The following is an 18,007-nucleotide window of genomic DNA, read 5'->3' as shown; positions in this document are numbered from 1 at the left end:
TGCACAGAGTAAATGATGGCTTACCATGCGGTAGCTTAAGAAGGATGCGGGCGGTGGATGAGAAACTAATAATCACCAAATAGGGGCCTTATTGAGAGATAACGCGTCTTCTGTGGTCAACTAAGTACCACCGATTTCTTGGTTTCAGAGCAGTTCTACGCTTTATACTCTCTACGAATGATATAGATTCCTGTATGCATAGTTTATTTGTATGCAAAATTAAGTACTAACTTTCAATTGGGACCATGTTGAGACACAACAGATTGTTGTCAAGAATGCGCGTTATTGCTTTAGCGCCACCTTAAAATATAGCTACGTATAAGAGGTGCTAATTTTAAATATTAAAACAGTAACCGTACACAAGGAAATTTTGATGTCAGAAAAATTTGACAAATTGGTTTAATTTGTCAAATTTGAATTTGTTGAATGTTTATAGGCGCCTTTAAAAGTACAGGTTTTGTCTACAATTTCTTGATTTCGTCAACGTTTTATTCATCAAATCAGCTGAAGTGTGAGTTCATCAAATTTTTCTTACATCAAAATTTCCTTGTGTACAGTACACTGTACAGAATAAACAATAAATATCAATATATTAAAAAATATATATGCTGTTCATTAAAAATTTATAAATAATTAATTTGTTAATCAACCTAGGACACAACTACATCACTGGTATTGTTTTCTTATCATCCAAGTTAGTATCATCAGATACTGAAGGTTGTGGTGACCGTAGCTCTTCAGTTCTTTCAGAATTCACACCACTTCCAGTCCCATTTAACAGTGGTGCTAGTTCAGGATCACTCTTTCTACAAACACATCTCCATTCACACCACAGTGAGTTACAGTATGATTGCCAGTAGATGAGTGTAAAAGGTGACTGGTCTTTATCTGCACTAGGAGCTACCCTTGTGTTATATACCACCAAACCAAGTAGGAGGAATGCAAATGCCGCCAGATAGAAGCCAGAAAACTAAATGAAAATTCCAGTAGTAAAGAATGTATACAGTACACCACATTTGAAGATGTGGTAAAAATTGCTTTATAAGGATTCAAGGTGGTTAGTCACAAACAAAAATTCCTAGTAAAAATTTCAAGTTGCTGGGGATTTTATTATGGCTTAGCAATTGTACAGTCAGCTGGCTGAGCCAATACAAATGGCATACTTTACTACAATGTTAGATATCCCCCTACTTCAGTGGCAGCCAAATACTATAAGTACTGCCCCATTGAGTACAAGTCAGGGTCCTGTCACTAGTTTATTTTGCAACGGATTTTATTTTCAACTAATAAGGTTTAGAAACTACACAGTCAGCATACAAATTACAGTGGCGTACTTATTTATCCGGTGCAGTACTGCGCATTAATTTCTACATGGCTAAGTGTAAGCACTACGCATACATCTTGTAAGAAGGACTGTCATAAACTATAATGGTGGCAGGATTTATAACTACTATCACTAATGAACAATGTTAATAGTATTATGCTGCTACTACTATGATATCTGTCAGCAGAAGAATTTTTAACAAAAGTTGTATGACTACTGTATACATACAAATTGTTCAAGTAAATAATTTTCACGTTTTCAGGATTTTCACAGTTTCCTTTTCGAGGATCACTTGTTCCTCACTCATATTACCTAATATTCAGCAATGAGTCATTCCTGATAATCAATAATTTTAGAGGTTGAAAATTCTGTGGACAAGCAAAATCCGCAAAAATCACGTCCCTCAAAAATTTGTATGTATACAATCAGTACAAACAAATAATACATGTTTCTTAGAGACTACTCACTATATTGCTGAAGAGGAGGATTCCAAACACAAGGTTGTACACATTGGCACACAGGATACACAGGTTACATATCACAGCACTGGCTATCTGCAGTAGTACAGCACAGAGGATGTACACCAGGTACAGACATGCGATGTATCCAGCAAAACTCAATGCTAAAAATAAAATAAAAATACATATGTATGTTCATACGTACATGTCTGTATGAATGTATAGCGAAACCTGTTTATCAGAACACCTGAAAATGACAATATGTGAGTAACCTGGACACTTAGTTAAGGTCCCAAAGTATCCCTTAGCATGTAAATTGACCTAGAAAATTAGGACACTTTTAATTGGTTCCAGGTGTCTTAAATACACAGTATCCCCACACACTAATATGGTATCTACACATGTTCTACAAATGTAAACATAACACAGTCAGCCATTGGCTACTTCTGGTAAAATGTAATATAGGGCTTACATATATACATATATTGGCCAGTCACATTGTCAATTACAAATTGTCCTATGAAATTGTCTGATCATTATAGAATGGCTAACTAATCTTTGGGAGCTTTTTCTACACCATCACAATAAGCTACGCTACAAGCAATTGATGGTTTGGCAAATTTATAACAAATCACCAAATTCACAACAAAAGTTTTCCTCTATAATGGTACATTTTATATCTTTAAAAAAAACTGTACATGTAGGTAGCTACTTAATTTGTAGCAGCACAATAAAAACTATACATTAAAGTGCATGTACACACAATTGTGCGTTGTGTGTGATGAACATACCCACTGGCCAGCTCCACTGAATTTCTGCCACACTACGTCTTTCTAATACACACCTGTGAGTGAAAGTATATGTATTACTTAAAAATCTGAGGGTACTTACGTATATACACAATTGTAAGCAAGAACCAGGGAGCTTATAAATGGCATTGACTTCATCAGGCATCAACTTGATGTGAACATTAGTGATGTGCGATAATAAGTTTGCAACTAAATCGATTAATCACAATAATTGCATCATGATACGATAGTTATCACGATAGTAAATCCAAATGATAAGATGCATAATATAGCACTAATTTTACTTATTTTCTATGAATACGGGTAAAGGCACATCCTGTATACCCGAATGCATATATGTCCTGCCAAAATACAGCAAAGTTCAATTTCAGATCAAGACACACGGTAGTGTGTTGTGCGGCCCAAGAAGCCGGCACGTAACACCCGTGAGTATATTGACAGGAAGAAAGAAAACGCAATTTTCGCGCCTCCATAGCTCTGTGCTTCCTTGATGAAACAAGACAATTTTTGCTGTGGACATGCCCTTCAACTGCAGCACTCCACATTCCAAATTTGAGCGAAATCGCTTCGCGCGTTCCCGAGATATGCGACTTCAAAAATTGGCTCAGTTTCTTCGTTTTTCTTTTCTTCTTCTTCTTATTTTTCTTTTTCTTGTCGCACACTTACAAAAACTGCTATAAAACTCAAACGCCATATCCGATCGCCTTGAAATTTGGCACACAGAAGGGGGATATAAAGGCGCATCTCGGTACCAACTTTGGCTGGGATACGATAAACAGGCAAAGAGTTATGAGCGATTATTCACGAAAAATAACACCAATATGTTGTCACGCCTACAGGGTAAACCGCGTATGGGAAGAAGCTGAAAATCGGTGGGTGAATAGGTTAACTATTGAACCTCAAACCTTTTGTGATTTGAAAGAAATCGAGCTAAAAACCAGGAAGATACAACAAAAAAATCAACAGTGTGTAACAATTACGCAATCGAGATCAGCTAATAAAAAAACGACTGCTTGCCACGCCTACCAGATAAACCGCTTGGGGTAATGCTTTGAAAATCGTTGTACAGATGGAGTAATCATCTTAGAAAGGATCATCAATGGTGTAGAAGAATCAGACTTAAAGCCACGGAGTTATAACACGAAATCCAACTTGGTGCGGCAAGTGCGAGATCGAGATACTCTAATAGAGCAGTCATCCTAATAGAGCAGTCACCCTGAAGAGAATTCAAGAGATTAGCTAGAAATAAGAAACCTGTATAGAGATCAGCTACACACAAGTCACCCTGTAGAGAGATCAGCTAGAAAAAGTTACCTTGTAGGGAGTTCATACAACTATGGAAAGAGATAGTTCAGCTAGAAAAAATCACCTTGTAGAGTTCAGCTACAAAGAAACCACCATGTAGAGAGTTCAGCTACAAACAAATCGCCATGTGGAGAGATCAACAGAAGAAGTTACCTTGTAGAGAGTTCAGCTACAAAGAAACCACCATGTAGAGAGTTCAGCTGCAAAGAAATCACCCTGTATAAAATTCTGCCACGAACAAATTGCCCTGTAGAAAGATCAGTTAGAAAAAGTTACCTTGTAGAGAGTTCAGCTACAAAGAAACCATTCTGTAAAGAGCTCAGCTGCAAACAAATCACCTGTACAGAATTCAGCTACAAAAAAATCACCCTGTAGAGAGATCAGCTAGAAGAAATTACTTTGTAGTAGATCGTTCAGCTACAAACAAATCACCCTGTAGAGAGATCAGCTAGAAGAAGTTACCTTGTAGAGAGTTCAGCTACAAAGAAACCACCATGTAGAGAGTTCAGCTGCAAAGAAATCACCCTGTATAAAATTCTGCCACAAACAAATTGCCCTGTAGAAAGATCAGTTAGAAGAAGTTACCTTGTAGAGAGTTCAGCTACAAAGAAACCATTTTGTAAAGAGCTCAGCTGCAAACAAATCATCTGTACAGAATTCAGCTACAAACAAATCACCCTGTAGAGAGATCAGCTAGAAGATATTACCTTGTAGATAGTTCAGCTACAAACAAATCACCCTGTAGAAAGATCAGTTAGTAGAAGTTACCTTTTAGAGAGTTCAGCTACAAAGAAACCATTCTGTAAAGAGCTCAGCTGCAAACAAATCACCTGTACAGAATTCAGCTACAAACAAATAATCCTGTAGAGAGATCAGCTAGAAGAAATTACCTTGTAGATAGTTCAGCTACAAACAAATCACCCTGTAGAAAGATCAGTTAGAAGAAGTTACTTTGTAGAGAGTTCAGCTACAAAGAAACCATTTTGTAAAGTGCTCAGCTGCAAACAAATCACCTGTACAGAATTCAGCTACGAACAAATCACCCTGTAGAGAGATCAGCTAGAAGAAGTTAACTTGTAGATAGTTCAGCTACAAACAAATCTCCCTGTAGAGAGATCAGCTAGAAGAAATTACCTTGTAGAGAGTTCAGCTACAAAGAAACCATCATGTGGAGAGTTCAGCTGCAAAGAAATCACCACTGCCCAAATTTCAAGGTAATAGCTCTTTCCAATCTGAAGTTATCAATTGTCAAAGTTGGCAAATTGGATGTGTGTGGAAGGCCCCTTTTCGCAAATCCGGTCACATATGTATTATATATATAATTTGTACATTTACTGATATAATATTTAAAGTACATCTACTTCATCTTTTCTTCTTCCTGTAGTAAAGAAAAAAAAACATAGGTTAAAAAAGTCCCAAAGCTGGCCATAGGCCGGCTTTGGGGTATACAAATACAAAAAGAAATGAAATCTAATCCAAAACAGCCAAGCTGTAAAAAAAGTGTGCGGCCCTCAGAAAGGCTATGGTGAAAAAAGATGTGAAATCCAAGGTGGCGGCCAAGAAATGGCTGTGATGGTAGGTTAATGGTAAAAATTTTAATAACGACAATTCAGGTGAATTTTTGTGCCGCTTCACAAAATTTACATGAATTGTCATTATTAAAATTTTTACCATTAACCTACCATCACAGCCATTTCTTGGCCGCCACCTTGGATTTCACATATTTTTTCACCATAGCCTTTCTGAGGGCCGCACACTTTTTTTACAGCTTGGCTGTTTTGGATTAGATAACAATTAGAATACATAATTGAATAAACAAATGAATGTTTTAATTGTTTGAGTAATTTCGGTGAGGTAAGAATTTATAATATTGGTGCTCACGATAATCACAAGTTATTATCATATCACGATAATGAACCACTGCGATACGATTATCACACTATCGATATTATGGCACATCACTAGTGAACATGCTTATACAGTGTATACTGCACGTGTGTGTGTGTGTGTGTGTGTGTGTGTGTGTGTGTGTGTGTGCTTGTGTGTGTGTGTGAGTGGGTGTGCATGCGTGCGTGTGTTTGTGTGTATGCGTGTGTGTGTGTGCTTGTGTGTGTGTGAGTGGGTGTGCATGCGTGCGTGCGTGTGTTTGTGTGTGTGTGTGTGCGCGTGTGTGTGCATGGCACACATAATCAGATACTTACACTTGTGTTGAAGATAGACACACTCCAACTATCCCCACCATCCCCAGATATTCCCGTATGGAGCTGGCCTTTATCATATACTCCATAATCACAAACACAATAGCATTGGTCAGGCCTCCTATCACACAGAGGGCATCACCTAAAACTTCATTTCTACCTGCAAGAAGAGAAATAGAAATTTACAAAATACCTTTATTACAATTTAACCAGTTTATCATATAGCCAAGATTTCTAGAAAGTACAATTATGTGCATGCGCATGCATGTGTGTAATTTTAATGTACAAAGTTATTCATTACATGTACATTAATACACATTGTCATTTAATATCTTCAGCATAGTAGAAGTTTAGTCACATAGCCACAGTTTTGGTTTATGCCACCCTGTTCGTAAGCTTTCAGCCTTGCTTTTTAAAGTCACCATGTGTTAATATGAATAATGTCACTTACTTATTAAAATATGCATTCACTGTAGAGATACACTAGACACTATATTTATTCTCCGTTAGTGTAGTGGGTAACTAATTGATGCTCAGTTGGCCAAGATGTCTGTGTCATGGTAGTTACTTCTGCAACTTTTGTGAAACTTTCGCAAAAGAAATTTTTCAAAGGAAACACAAGTCCAGTATTTACTCTAATAGAACAACCATAGATGTAAAGGTGTTGTGTAGTGCATATCTTCTTCACTATACAGTTGAGAGTCAATCGTCCAAACTAATATGGGGACAGCCTGGACAGGTGTGTTTGTATAACCAAAAAGCATGTACGATCAAAAAAACAGCCATTCATTTAAATACAGAACTGAGTTCAATTGCTCTAATAGACCATAAACCTGCTGACACAACATCTTAACTGAAAAGTCATTTTAACATTTAGACAATCGACTGCTTTATTAATTGACATTCGGATAATTGATTATGTACACAGCATACCTTGCGAAGAGTTGTTCCCTTCGGAATCAGCAAGAAACAGCAACACTATTCCAACAATAGAAATCAATGATCCAATGTAGTGTACTATTTTGTATTGCACTTTCAAGAATAATAATGACAGCATCACTGTAGCAAGTATAGTAACTCCATTGATGATAGCCTGAGTAAAAAGATAAGAATATACAGCCTGTACTTGCAGTATATTAATTCTGTCAGATACAGCATTCCATAATGTATGTATGTATTAACCGTATTTCTAGAAATGTAAGCTGCAAGAAATTTTCATGAGTAAAATTTTTCATGTTAAAATTTTTTTTCCACCTTTGTCATTGAGTAATGAAAATTGTATTTTTTAACAACGAAATAAAATTTTATTTGTCAATAATCTCTTTTCGTCACAAGCAAAGCTGAGCAACAAGCAGTGAATCTTGCAGTGAATTCAAAAACACTGAGGCAAGGAAGACCAGTAGACAGCTTCAGCAGTTTTTTTGCTTCAATTCAAGCAGTGACTGGAGTGGACTAGTAATATTGCTGCCATTCAAACTATGACAAAACTTTTGGTGCCCAGCAAAAATTGTACATGTGCCGCTCACTCTTCATTCAGTGAGAACAGTGAATTGTGAGGCTTTGAAAATATTCCCATGCAGGCATGCAAACATGTTTACAACATGAAAACATGTTTACAACATGAAAACATGTTTACAACATGAAAACGTGCTTGTTAGAGTACAAAACCATTGCACATGTTCACCTCTTTGATAGTACTATATTTGATGGGCCCAGGCTCAGGTGATCACATACTGACTATTCAAATCAGTGGAATTCAAAGCGACTGTTCAATCAGAATACCATGGTAATGTACTCACACAAGCATACTATCAGTATACAGACATAACAGTATACACACATGGATGTCATGTACACACACATGTACGCACGCACGCATGCACACACGCATGCACACACGCACGCACACACTCACATGCACACACACAAAAACAATCCTGCATACCTGAGCACTAGCAATAGTGGTATACTGATAGGCCACCACATATAGATAGTTTGTCTCAAGATCTAGGATTGTTACTAGAATATACTTCCACCAGTGTTCTCTGATCACTCTGTCGATATCACCTCTGCATGCTAGTGATCCTCCAAATGTTAGGAAGAGTAAAATATAGTTAGGAAATGTCTGGAATGTGGAAATGTTTTCTACATCATAGTTGATCTGTAGTAACTGCGTGAATACACCTGTGCCACACATTAAAAATGCCAACATCTGGCCAAATATCAGAGTCAGTAGAACTAACCTACAAAACAAACCCCAATCAGCATAACATTATAAATACTTGTCACATGCTAAACATATAAAATACATAACATATGTGACCGGATCTGCAAGAGCCCCACACTGGTGCATTTTTCTAATTGTATTTCCTTTATCCTGAAAGCTAAAGGGGTCAACTGAAGTTTCAACCCTTGAAGCCGAGAGCTTTAGAAGCTACACAGTGGTAACAACAGAAAGATTGATTTACATTAGACTGTAATACTTATTAGTTTTTCACTCTGTCTTATGTGCTCTACACTCAACTTTGAGGTAGGTACGTATGTGCATAATTCAAAATTAAAATTAAAATGGTACAGTGATAACAGGCTCTTATTAATGGTCACAACTTACAAATACAGCCGTATATGTGGCCAGGTCTGCGAAAACCAGTCTTACAGCCTTTTAGAAAGTTTGATTTTTACAGCTCACCTTATATCCTTTCTGTGTCGTCTATTGAACTGAGAACTGATATTTGGTCAGATTGAATAAATAGTAATCATAACCATAATGAAACTACACAAATAGCTAAAAATATATGCAAGGCAAATGTTAATTCCTGGAAACACCTACATGATATACTGGTGCACAATGCAGTTTCTTAAAATGGAAAAGTTATTATACTACAGGGTCAAAACTGGGTTGGATGTGGGAGCAGCATATGTGACCTAATTTTAGAAAACCGTCGATATCCGCACAATTTTCAAAATGGATTTTATTTGTTTTATGCTTTCTACAGGGACAGAAGAATGGACTAGCTAAGTTTCAGCTTCCTAAGTTAAGCAGCATTGGAAATACAGCACTAGACAGCCGGAAGAGCAAATAAATTGATATGTACAGAAGCTATCGAGAAAAGAATCTACAGGCGCTACATAAACCATCATAACTTACTGATACAATGACATACGGAATTGAATCTTTGCTCATTGTGTTCGCCATGAATTTGCATCCACCAAGGTATAGTTGTTTCCCCAGGCATGCTTCTGTGTTTGAGAAGGAAGGCAAATTCACTGAAAAACGATCGTCGGTTAATTATTTCGTCACCGCAATGTAAACAAACGTCTGTAACTTTGAAATCCTTTCATGTATGGAGATGAAACAAAGATTTTTGTACTCCCTATGAACAGGTGAACACGATGACGCCCAGGATTTATCCATGGAAGGCTTAATTCGCCCGCCAGTGAGGCGATAAAAACTAGCATTTTTTTTTCTGGAGCTTGCATTTTTTACCCATAGTTTTTAAATGCGTTTTATTACAAAAGTACTATTGTGCGTATATCGACGGTTTTCCAAAATTCGGTCACGTATGGTGACTGATGTTCAGTGATTGTATAACAAACTATAAAGCCAACAATTTCTTTTTGCAGTGTTTACATAAAATCCTTACTGAAGACCTGCTCAATAACCTTCAGTCTACTAGACTACTACCTCAGTGAGTGATCACTGAAAACTAGTGATGCTGATGACTGCTTCAACCCTGACATAATTATTATAACCTTGCTGATGACAAAATCTACATAATCATTATTTTAGGAGAGAGGGAATAGCAGGATTTCAAACCAATGTTTGCTAACAGGATATTCTATTACTTAACTAAGTGTTTACAGACATTACATTATTCAGGCCAGTGGTCTCACTCACAGGTTTGTAAGTGGGTAATTCTTATTGCTCAACTCAGTATTGTATATCACAACAACAACACTATCTGTCACTGTAGTAAAGGTTAGTAAAAGGCTATACTGTCAATATGTAGGAGATTTATGCCAAGTAAGCGACCACAACCAGCCCCAGGCCTGGTTTCCTGAAATTTTTTTCTGAAAAATGTGTGTATGTGTTTGACTGTTTGTATGTACATAATATGTAGTTTTGTTTGTTTGTATGTATAATTTGTTTGCCTTTCCAAGTGAGCAAAATTGACTTATGCTAAAAGTAACCTAATGAAGGTTCCAGTATTAACCTTTCTGGTATCACTTTGAGGTGGTTTATCTGTGCCAGCTTGAAATACGGGTAAAGAGAGTTCCCAAAGACGTTATCAATGTCTTTCATAATGGGCTATCTATGGGCATAAACAAACAAAAAATGGTGCCTAGTCTTGTAGGCTACCAGAATTAACAGATTCCTTTAAAGTGAAGGGCCTTGTGTCCCATACCAGGAGCTTATATGGAGCATGAAACTGAGTTTCATGACAATCCAAATTACATCACTGTTTGTTTTACGTCACGCGCAAATGGCGATCCAGCCGCACGAAGTAGAGACGAGTTCGCCACCATCAAAGAAGAGAAAGACCTCGAGGAAGACTCAGCCAACTTTACCATTGCCATGCGTCACTGGTCACGCGCAATTTCATATATGGCTTCAAACAACGATATTTTATTTTCCTTATATGGAAACTATTCAGCGACGATTTGGATTGTGATGGCACCTGGCAAACGGTGTAAGTTTCATGCTCCTTCGCTGCCTCATAAGCTCCTGCCCATACATACGTAAATGAAAATAAAAGGTAGCTTCAAGGCTTTCTGGAAAGAATTTACATGAGAAAACACAATAGACACTATAAAATAATTTGAGAAGATACTTATGTGTGGGTTGTTCGAGTTATGCTTCCTTATCAGAGTATAGCAACATGACTACTGAATTACGAAATAATTTATGAATTACGAAATACTCTCCAAAATTTAATTACCATAGCATTAATATAAACACATGGTTCATTAATTGCCTACGTAGCTAGAAAAGGATAGCGCTGACTGCATGGGTGCCTGGATTTTACAAGTAGCTTGTTCAACATTGAAAAAAATTTCGCACACAAGATTAACAGCAGCAATACTGAAATCTGATCAAGGTGGCTTGGCCAAAATGATGCTGGCAAGAATGAGAAACAAAAAAACAAGAAACTAAAGTTTATATCTAACCCCACTACAATGTGCAGCAGAATCGGCAAGTTTGTGTGTTCTAGTACCAGTGTTGGGAGTAACGCGTTACATAAGTAACGCGTTACGTAACATTATTACTTTTGTGGTAACAAAGTAATATAACGAAATACGCTATAAAAACAGGTAATATAACGCAAGTTACTTAACTTACAAATGTAACACGTTACATAAGTAATATAGTTACTGTAACGAGTCTAATATTACGTAATATTATTACTACAAGTAATGAAGTTACTAGTAACGATTATCCACAACGAAGTAACGAGGCCTACTGAATGAAGCTTATTCACCAGCTTCTTACTTATAACCAAGATTTGCATATTGTCTAACAACGCAATCATGTCACGTGATAAGGTGGTAGTTTCACACATGGCAGCTTAAGGTTGTAGACACAAAGTAATATAATATGTAATATTATTACAGTTACTTTATTTTATGGGTAATATGTAACTGTAACTAAATAGTTCAGTTGCAAGTAATATGTAATATGTAACTAGTTACTTTTACAAAGTAACTTGCCCAACACTGTCTAGTACAGTTTCCAGAGATACATTGACTGTCCTTGCCACAACCAACAGCACTGGTTGTCAAGTGTTGGATGTACACGACTCTTAAGAGCATTATACTATGACAGATTGCCATAAGATGGAATAGGACATACAACACACTCACATGAGCTCATATGATTTGTCTAGAGCAACTTAAAAAACTTTAGGAGGGTTTCATTGAAAATTAGGTGCCAATTAACAGCTTTTCTTATGTATAATTTAATGGTGCAATGAATCCCACTGAACCCCAGTGGTTTGATACAGGTGGAGACATTGTCACATGATGAGGAGTTTACTGCATAAAACGGAGCAACAATAGAACACTGGAAAATGTATTCAGGTCTCCGTAACCCGTAAAGTCAGATTAAGCATCAGTTTAGAAGTCAGAGTATGCGATTAACACAAATTCGTTTCGATAGTACTTAACATGTGTGGTAACTCCTCTGGAATAAGATGATGAGGTAGTGACCATGCAAGAATGCCAGCCACTACATAGCTACTAAATATTCTCAACAACAGTAGCCAAAATTTTTCTGGTGCTTCTGTACCCATAGTAATACTAGTCTCACGTAGCCAGACCACTTTTTTTCTTTTGTGAGGGCATCGGGACCCACACAAAAGAAAAAAGCGGTCTGGCTACACGAGACTATAGTAATACTGTTAAATATTTACACCCCTTGGTTTACTTTAATCAAATAATCGGCATAGAATTGACACAACTTCCAGCACAGATAAAGAGTACAGCGAAGTACAACACTTAATACATCATAATTATTATGCATCTATCAATGTCAAGCCACACCTACCCCAGGTCGGGCAGAGGTGGGGATTTGCAAAAGCTAAACAACAAATTCCCCACCCCTAGGGACAACTTCGAGTTACAAATCCCCTACTAATTCCTACTATTTACCTCGGGAATCACTAGCAATAATAAATTATGGTGAGTATTGCTAGTGATTTCCGAGCTAAAAAAAAAAAAAAGAAGCAATATGGTGAGTATCGGTTATTCGTGTCGCAAATGCCCCTACCCTGGGGACGAGTTCGGGTGACAAATCCCCACCTGCTGTCCGACCAGGTGGGGCGTGACATTGATAGATGCATTATTAACACGTGACTACGCATTATGAAGAGAGCGTACCTCCACTTTGAAAAGCATTCCATCTTTTTCTACACATGAAGCAGTGAAGTATTCATTACACAATATCACGATTTTCTCAACTGTTCAAAAGTAGCGTTCTCGAGCCTCAAGGTCTAATAATTAATTTTGATGCGCCTTTATTTAGAAAATTCTAAATTAAACATTCGACACCCACAATCGAATTTCCGCATAGTCTTGGTGAGATGCAGAAGTCTATAAAAATGTGGAAAACTTTATTAACATGTGATGTTGTGTCACTGAAAAACTGTGTGATGGAAAACTGGTTCACAGATCTAGAGCAAAGATTGGCTCACCTAACATCTTTGGCAGTTTTCTGTTTGATGACAATGTAGCTAGCTATACTAAGTAAAGCCATTACAACCTCATTTTTGTGACTGAGTTCAGTTTGAAAAATGTCAAGCCAGTTCATTCTGAGCATTTGGAACAATTAGCCATTGCTTGCCCCATTCTTCAATGTCTTGATTTAGAGGGTAAACTAATGCTGAATTTTTAAATAAGTCTTCAAGGCCTTCATATGATAGCTTACAACTGCTGCAGTCTGAACTTAAGGGATACTATCTGTTACAAAAGTAGAGAGCCCATGCAGGACATCCTAAGTGATAATTATCTCATCTAGCAATGAGACTATTCCTTCAACTGTTACTGAATTTACGTAAAGTGCCACACGTACCAATCTGATGTCAAAGATGGTAGCTAAGTGTAGTGTTCTTTGTAGCAGAATTTGTGGGTTTATCATTTTGATACTCTCCTATCCATGCATGCAGTAAGCAAGTTTAGTGGCAACCAAAAATGTTAGTGAGTGTAAATTAATTGAGCAAATTTAACAAGTATACTATATATCAACAAACGTACTCACTTATAAATACCACTGCCAACTTTAATTACTACTGTACTTTACGTGTTAGTTATCAGGGGTGGGACTGGGATATGCATTTATATTGTTTAATGTATATAAACGTGTAATAGAGTCTGTTTCACAGCATTATATAGTTGGAGAGTAATCTGGTTCACAGCACTATACAGTGGCGGATCTAGGAATTTATAAAGGGGGTTTCCAGTTTAGAAGGTGGAGATATATATTGACATGAGATACGCAAACGTTTGCACTACATCGTCTGGTTTGGTAAGGTGAGACCAAAAAAAAAAAAAAAAAAAAAAAAAAAAAGGTCACAGCCTAGTAATAGTACATAAAATATATTAAAAACTTCCTACACACTACTTTAGTAGCTACTGTGACTGCTCTAATTACAGTATCTCGATCGAGACGCACGCCGCGATAATTAAAACATTTAATTGTTACGCAATCATTTTTCAAAGGGGGTTTCCGTGGAAACCAATGAAACCCCCCTGGATCCGCCACTGCTATATATATAGTTGGAGAGTAGTCTGGTTCACAGCGCTATATAGTTGGAGAGTAATCTGAAAGTATATAAATTATGCTAATTCAGCGGTTTTGACTCCAATTTTTGTATCTTGTTTCTTAGGCATGTGTCTTATGCCAGAATGTGTTTGGGAATAAGAGATATTTTAGTGGAGAGAATTTGAATATATATTTGGGATGAGTCCTGGAATAAGTGGCTGTGAGTTTTGCTTGCTTACAGTGTAAAGCAAAAATCTTTTCAATAGCAAGCATATTATATATACTGGAATAGAGCAGTCACAATGGCGGATCCAGGATGGGGCATTTGGGGCAAATGCCCCCCCCCCCCCCCCACACACACACCTTGTGGAGGCCAGCCATGCTTCTGATTAAAATAGCTTCTAAACTTTATGTATATGTCAGGCCAAGATCAGTTTATCAAAATATGCACATTTTACTACAAATCACTTGAAACCAAAGCGAACGAAAGTTAAACTGATTGTAAGATTGTCACCCAGCACCTTCATCCGTACTAAGCGCCTCTAAAAATAATTATCGTGTTGCTGTTGTTTAAGACTTTCAGAGCCTTTTAAACAGCTTTTAAGACTCTGAAAAGGCTAAAGTGGCTAAAATCAACAGTGAGACACTACTAAGGGGTGATTATTTGCTGCTTCAAAGATGCAACACTGAACTCTCTCCCAACCACCTACAACTTACCCTGTTTGTGCCCCTCCCCTTTCCAGCTCCTGGATCCGCCCCTGAGTCACTCAGTTGATTTAGAGTCCATTATAGTTAGTAGTCACTTATATATCAATGCCCTAATTAATATACATTTGATTGGTGCAAATAAAGTTCAGGAATAATTTTGAGTGTAGTAAATGAGCTGCCAAAAAGAATAACTGGAGGATTTTGGAACATAATAGACTTAATGACTACTTGTTCTGTTGTGACTTTGGTGTTCATAAATCTTTTTCTACATTATTAATAGATTACACATAAATAGTTTAAAAGACTAGCTGGAATTTTCAGTTGGTGAGATCTACATGACAGTTCCATACAGTTGAGTATAGTGTGAATGCTCTATTAGAACAATATTATCTCTAGCAGTTTACCTGTTCCTTCAATGGATTCCCAGAGCTGTTGCCTCAATGATAGATGATAACCATACCACTATCAACTGTTCTATTATAGAACATTTAACATTGGCATAGTAATTTAAACACTCTAATAGAACAATCAACATATCACAGCAACATACCTAGTCACATAACATTAAACACATTCTAACAGAACACTCAGGGTCATTTATTGCACCATATTGAGCAGCTTTAGAATACATCATCATTGTGTTATGATGATAATCATAAAAGCCATGTTCTAACACAATAAGTGTCAAACTTACAACAGTATCCCAAAATCTAATACTCTATAATAATAATTATACATGTTCTGCGCATATACTACAGTATAATACAAGTACCAAACAGTAAATGTGTATATGTGTGATTGTATAATTGTTACTGTCATTTTTCATCTCACTGGATAGCTACATCAGTCTCCTATCTGATCCATCACCTCCATAAAAGACTCTCGGTACTGAGTAACATCAATATCTTCTCTTGAATTTGAAGGACTGTTACATATAAATAACAACATAATTTACCATAATTATACACAACTGTAGTATAACTTCTGTACTGACTTAATGCTCATAAATGCTGAATACATAATTATATTGTATAATATTGTGCCAAAAGTTTATTACTAAATTACAAGTTCATTTGTAAAGAGCCATAGAAATAAACACTCTTGATGTACTTCTTAACCAGGTAAGAAGTATATATATAACGAGTTTACATTGGCATGGGATCGCCACCATTAAGGCAATCAAAGCAGCTGCTTTACAATGATCTTGAATGATTAATGAAGACAGTCCAGTACTGTGAAAGACTCTAATGAAGCAGCCAGAGAATTCTAATAGTCAGAATTATCAAACTGTTTTTGACTTTATAGGCCAGTTGTATAGATTTCTGGCTACTTTCTTAAAGAATAAGAGTCACGGGCTAAACTGTGAATCTGGAGGAGAGTTAGTGAACAATGACAGGTTAGTGTAAGCATTGTTTCAGTTTAATCATAAAGGAGTTTACATAATCAAATAACAAAATAAATGTCATTCCTGATCTTTCAGTCGTGTTTACCCCTCTTTTATAAAATGTACACATGGATGCTGATAAATTGTTCTAACTTCTAACATGAGTTAGAAACATTGACAACTCACATTTCACAGATGATGGTGTTCATCCTCATAATATCATCAACAACAATACCGAAATCACCAATTGGTACCTCATTTTTGTCTTTAGTGGTAGCAGTCTTAAAATGTGTAGTAATCTTTGTAGAAATAATCTTTATGATGTCTTTGTGTATTATCAGTTCCAGAGCAGTGAATAAGATCAATGGAAGGATCATTACAATAATAATAGTAGTTGTTGATAATTGTTTGCTAACATTGTCAGCAAGTGGTATCAGTGCAGCCAGTATCACAAATTGTAAAATCAACCCATCAAAAATGTTCAGTATTTTGTGCTTATAAGGTCTTAATATTATCACTATAACAGCCAGTATCACACTTGTGCAGATTAGTAAAAACTGGGAGAGATAATTGTTGGATGGAGTTGCAATAATTATCACAAATAACAACAAGTCGACAATCATATAATAAGCAGCAAAGCAATGATACTTGTATTTGTAACATCCTTGAAACTGATCCAGTAATGGCTTCATTCTAGTAAAGTTGATCTAATCAAAAACAGCCAAGCTGTAAAAAAAGGAGTGTGGCCCTTGAAAAGTCTATGGTGAAAAAAGATGTGAAATCCAAGGTGGCGGCCAAGAAATGGCTGTGATGGTAGGTTAATGGTAAAAATTTTAATAACGACAATTCAGGTGAATTTTGTGCCAATTGACCAAGCGGCACCAAATTCACCTGAATTATTGTCGTTATTAAAATTTTTACCATTAACCTACCATCACAGCCATTTCTTGGCCGCCACCTTGTATTTCACATCTTTTTTCACCATAGACTTTTCAAGGGCCGCACTCCTTTTTTTACAGCTTGGCTGTTTTTGATTAGATTTCACTTCTTTTTGTATTTGTATACCCCAAAGCCGGCCTATGGCCAGCTTTGGGGCTTTTTAACCTATATATTTTTCTTTACCACAGGAAAAAGAAAAAGATGAAGCAGTTTTATAAATACTTTAACTCATTCTGATTTTATCAGTAAATGTACAAATTATATATATAATGCATATATCAAGAGTTCATAATATAAAAAGAGAGCATATGTGACCAGATTTTACAGAACCGATCCAAATCGCACATCAGGCAAAATCAAACTAACACCACCAGTGGATAGCTACACCATCGTACTACAAGTTTTGACCCTCAGCACTACTCAAACTACACGAGGCTGGTTTTTACACACGTCTTTTCTGGGTGGTGTGGAGTGCTCAAATGGCGGTTTCAGGCCTTGTGAAGGACCTGGCTTGGCAAGAGTCAGTGGCTTACTGGTGGACAGCCTTATAATGTTGGCCAGACGTGTTCTCTGTTGATTTTGCTACATATCAGCCACTAAGGAGCCAGCACAGCCCTGTAATCTC

The 18,007-nt window shown here is 36.8% G+C and overlaps 1 protein-coding gene across 2 annotated transcripts; it reads right to left on the bottom strand.

Moving 5' to 3' along the window:
- Nucleotides 1-455: 455 nt before the first annotated feature.
- Nucleotides 456-13,104, bottom strand: LOC136257882 (solute carrier family 35 member F2-like). 2 transcript variants are annotated; one of them, XM_066051200.1, is made up of 7 exons: nucleotides 12,971-13,098; nucleotides 8,040-8,278; nucleotides 7,028-7,187; nucleotides 6,098-6,254; nucleotides 2,574-2,626; nucleotides 1,792-1,946; nucleotides 456-970 (listed from the first exon to the last, which is right to left on the bottom strand). In XM_066051200.1, the coding sequence occupies exons 1-7, from the start codon at nucleotides 13,005-13,007 to the stop codon at nucleotides 662-664; spliced, it is 1,110 nt and encodes a 369-aa protein (XP_065907272.1). In that variant the 5' UTR covers nucleotides 13,008-13,098; the 3' UTR covers nucleotides 456-661. The 2 variants fall into 2 exon arrangements, with proteins under 2 accessions (XP_065907272.1, XP_065907271.1); XM_066051199.1 differs by having other exon boundaries at nucleotides 462-970; nucleotides 8,040-8,337; nucleotides 12,971-13,104.
- Between the last annotated feature and the right edge of the window lie 4,903 nt (nucleotides 13,105-18,007).

Source organism: Dysidea avara, chromosome 6, assembly GCF_963678975.1.
Source record: "Dysidea avara chromosome 6, odDysAvar1.4, whole genome shotgun sequence".
NCBI classification, from domain to species: Eukaryota; Metazoa; Porifera; class Demospongiae; order Dictyoceratida; family Dysideidae; genus Dysidea; species Dysidea avara.
The sequence above is the reverse complement of the archived record's forward strand: the minus strand, read 5'-3'. Positions and strand labels throughout refer to the sequence as shown.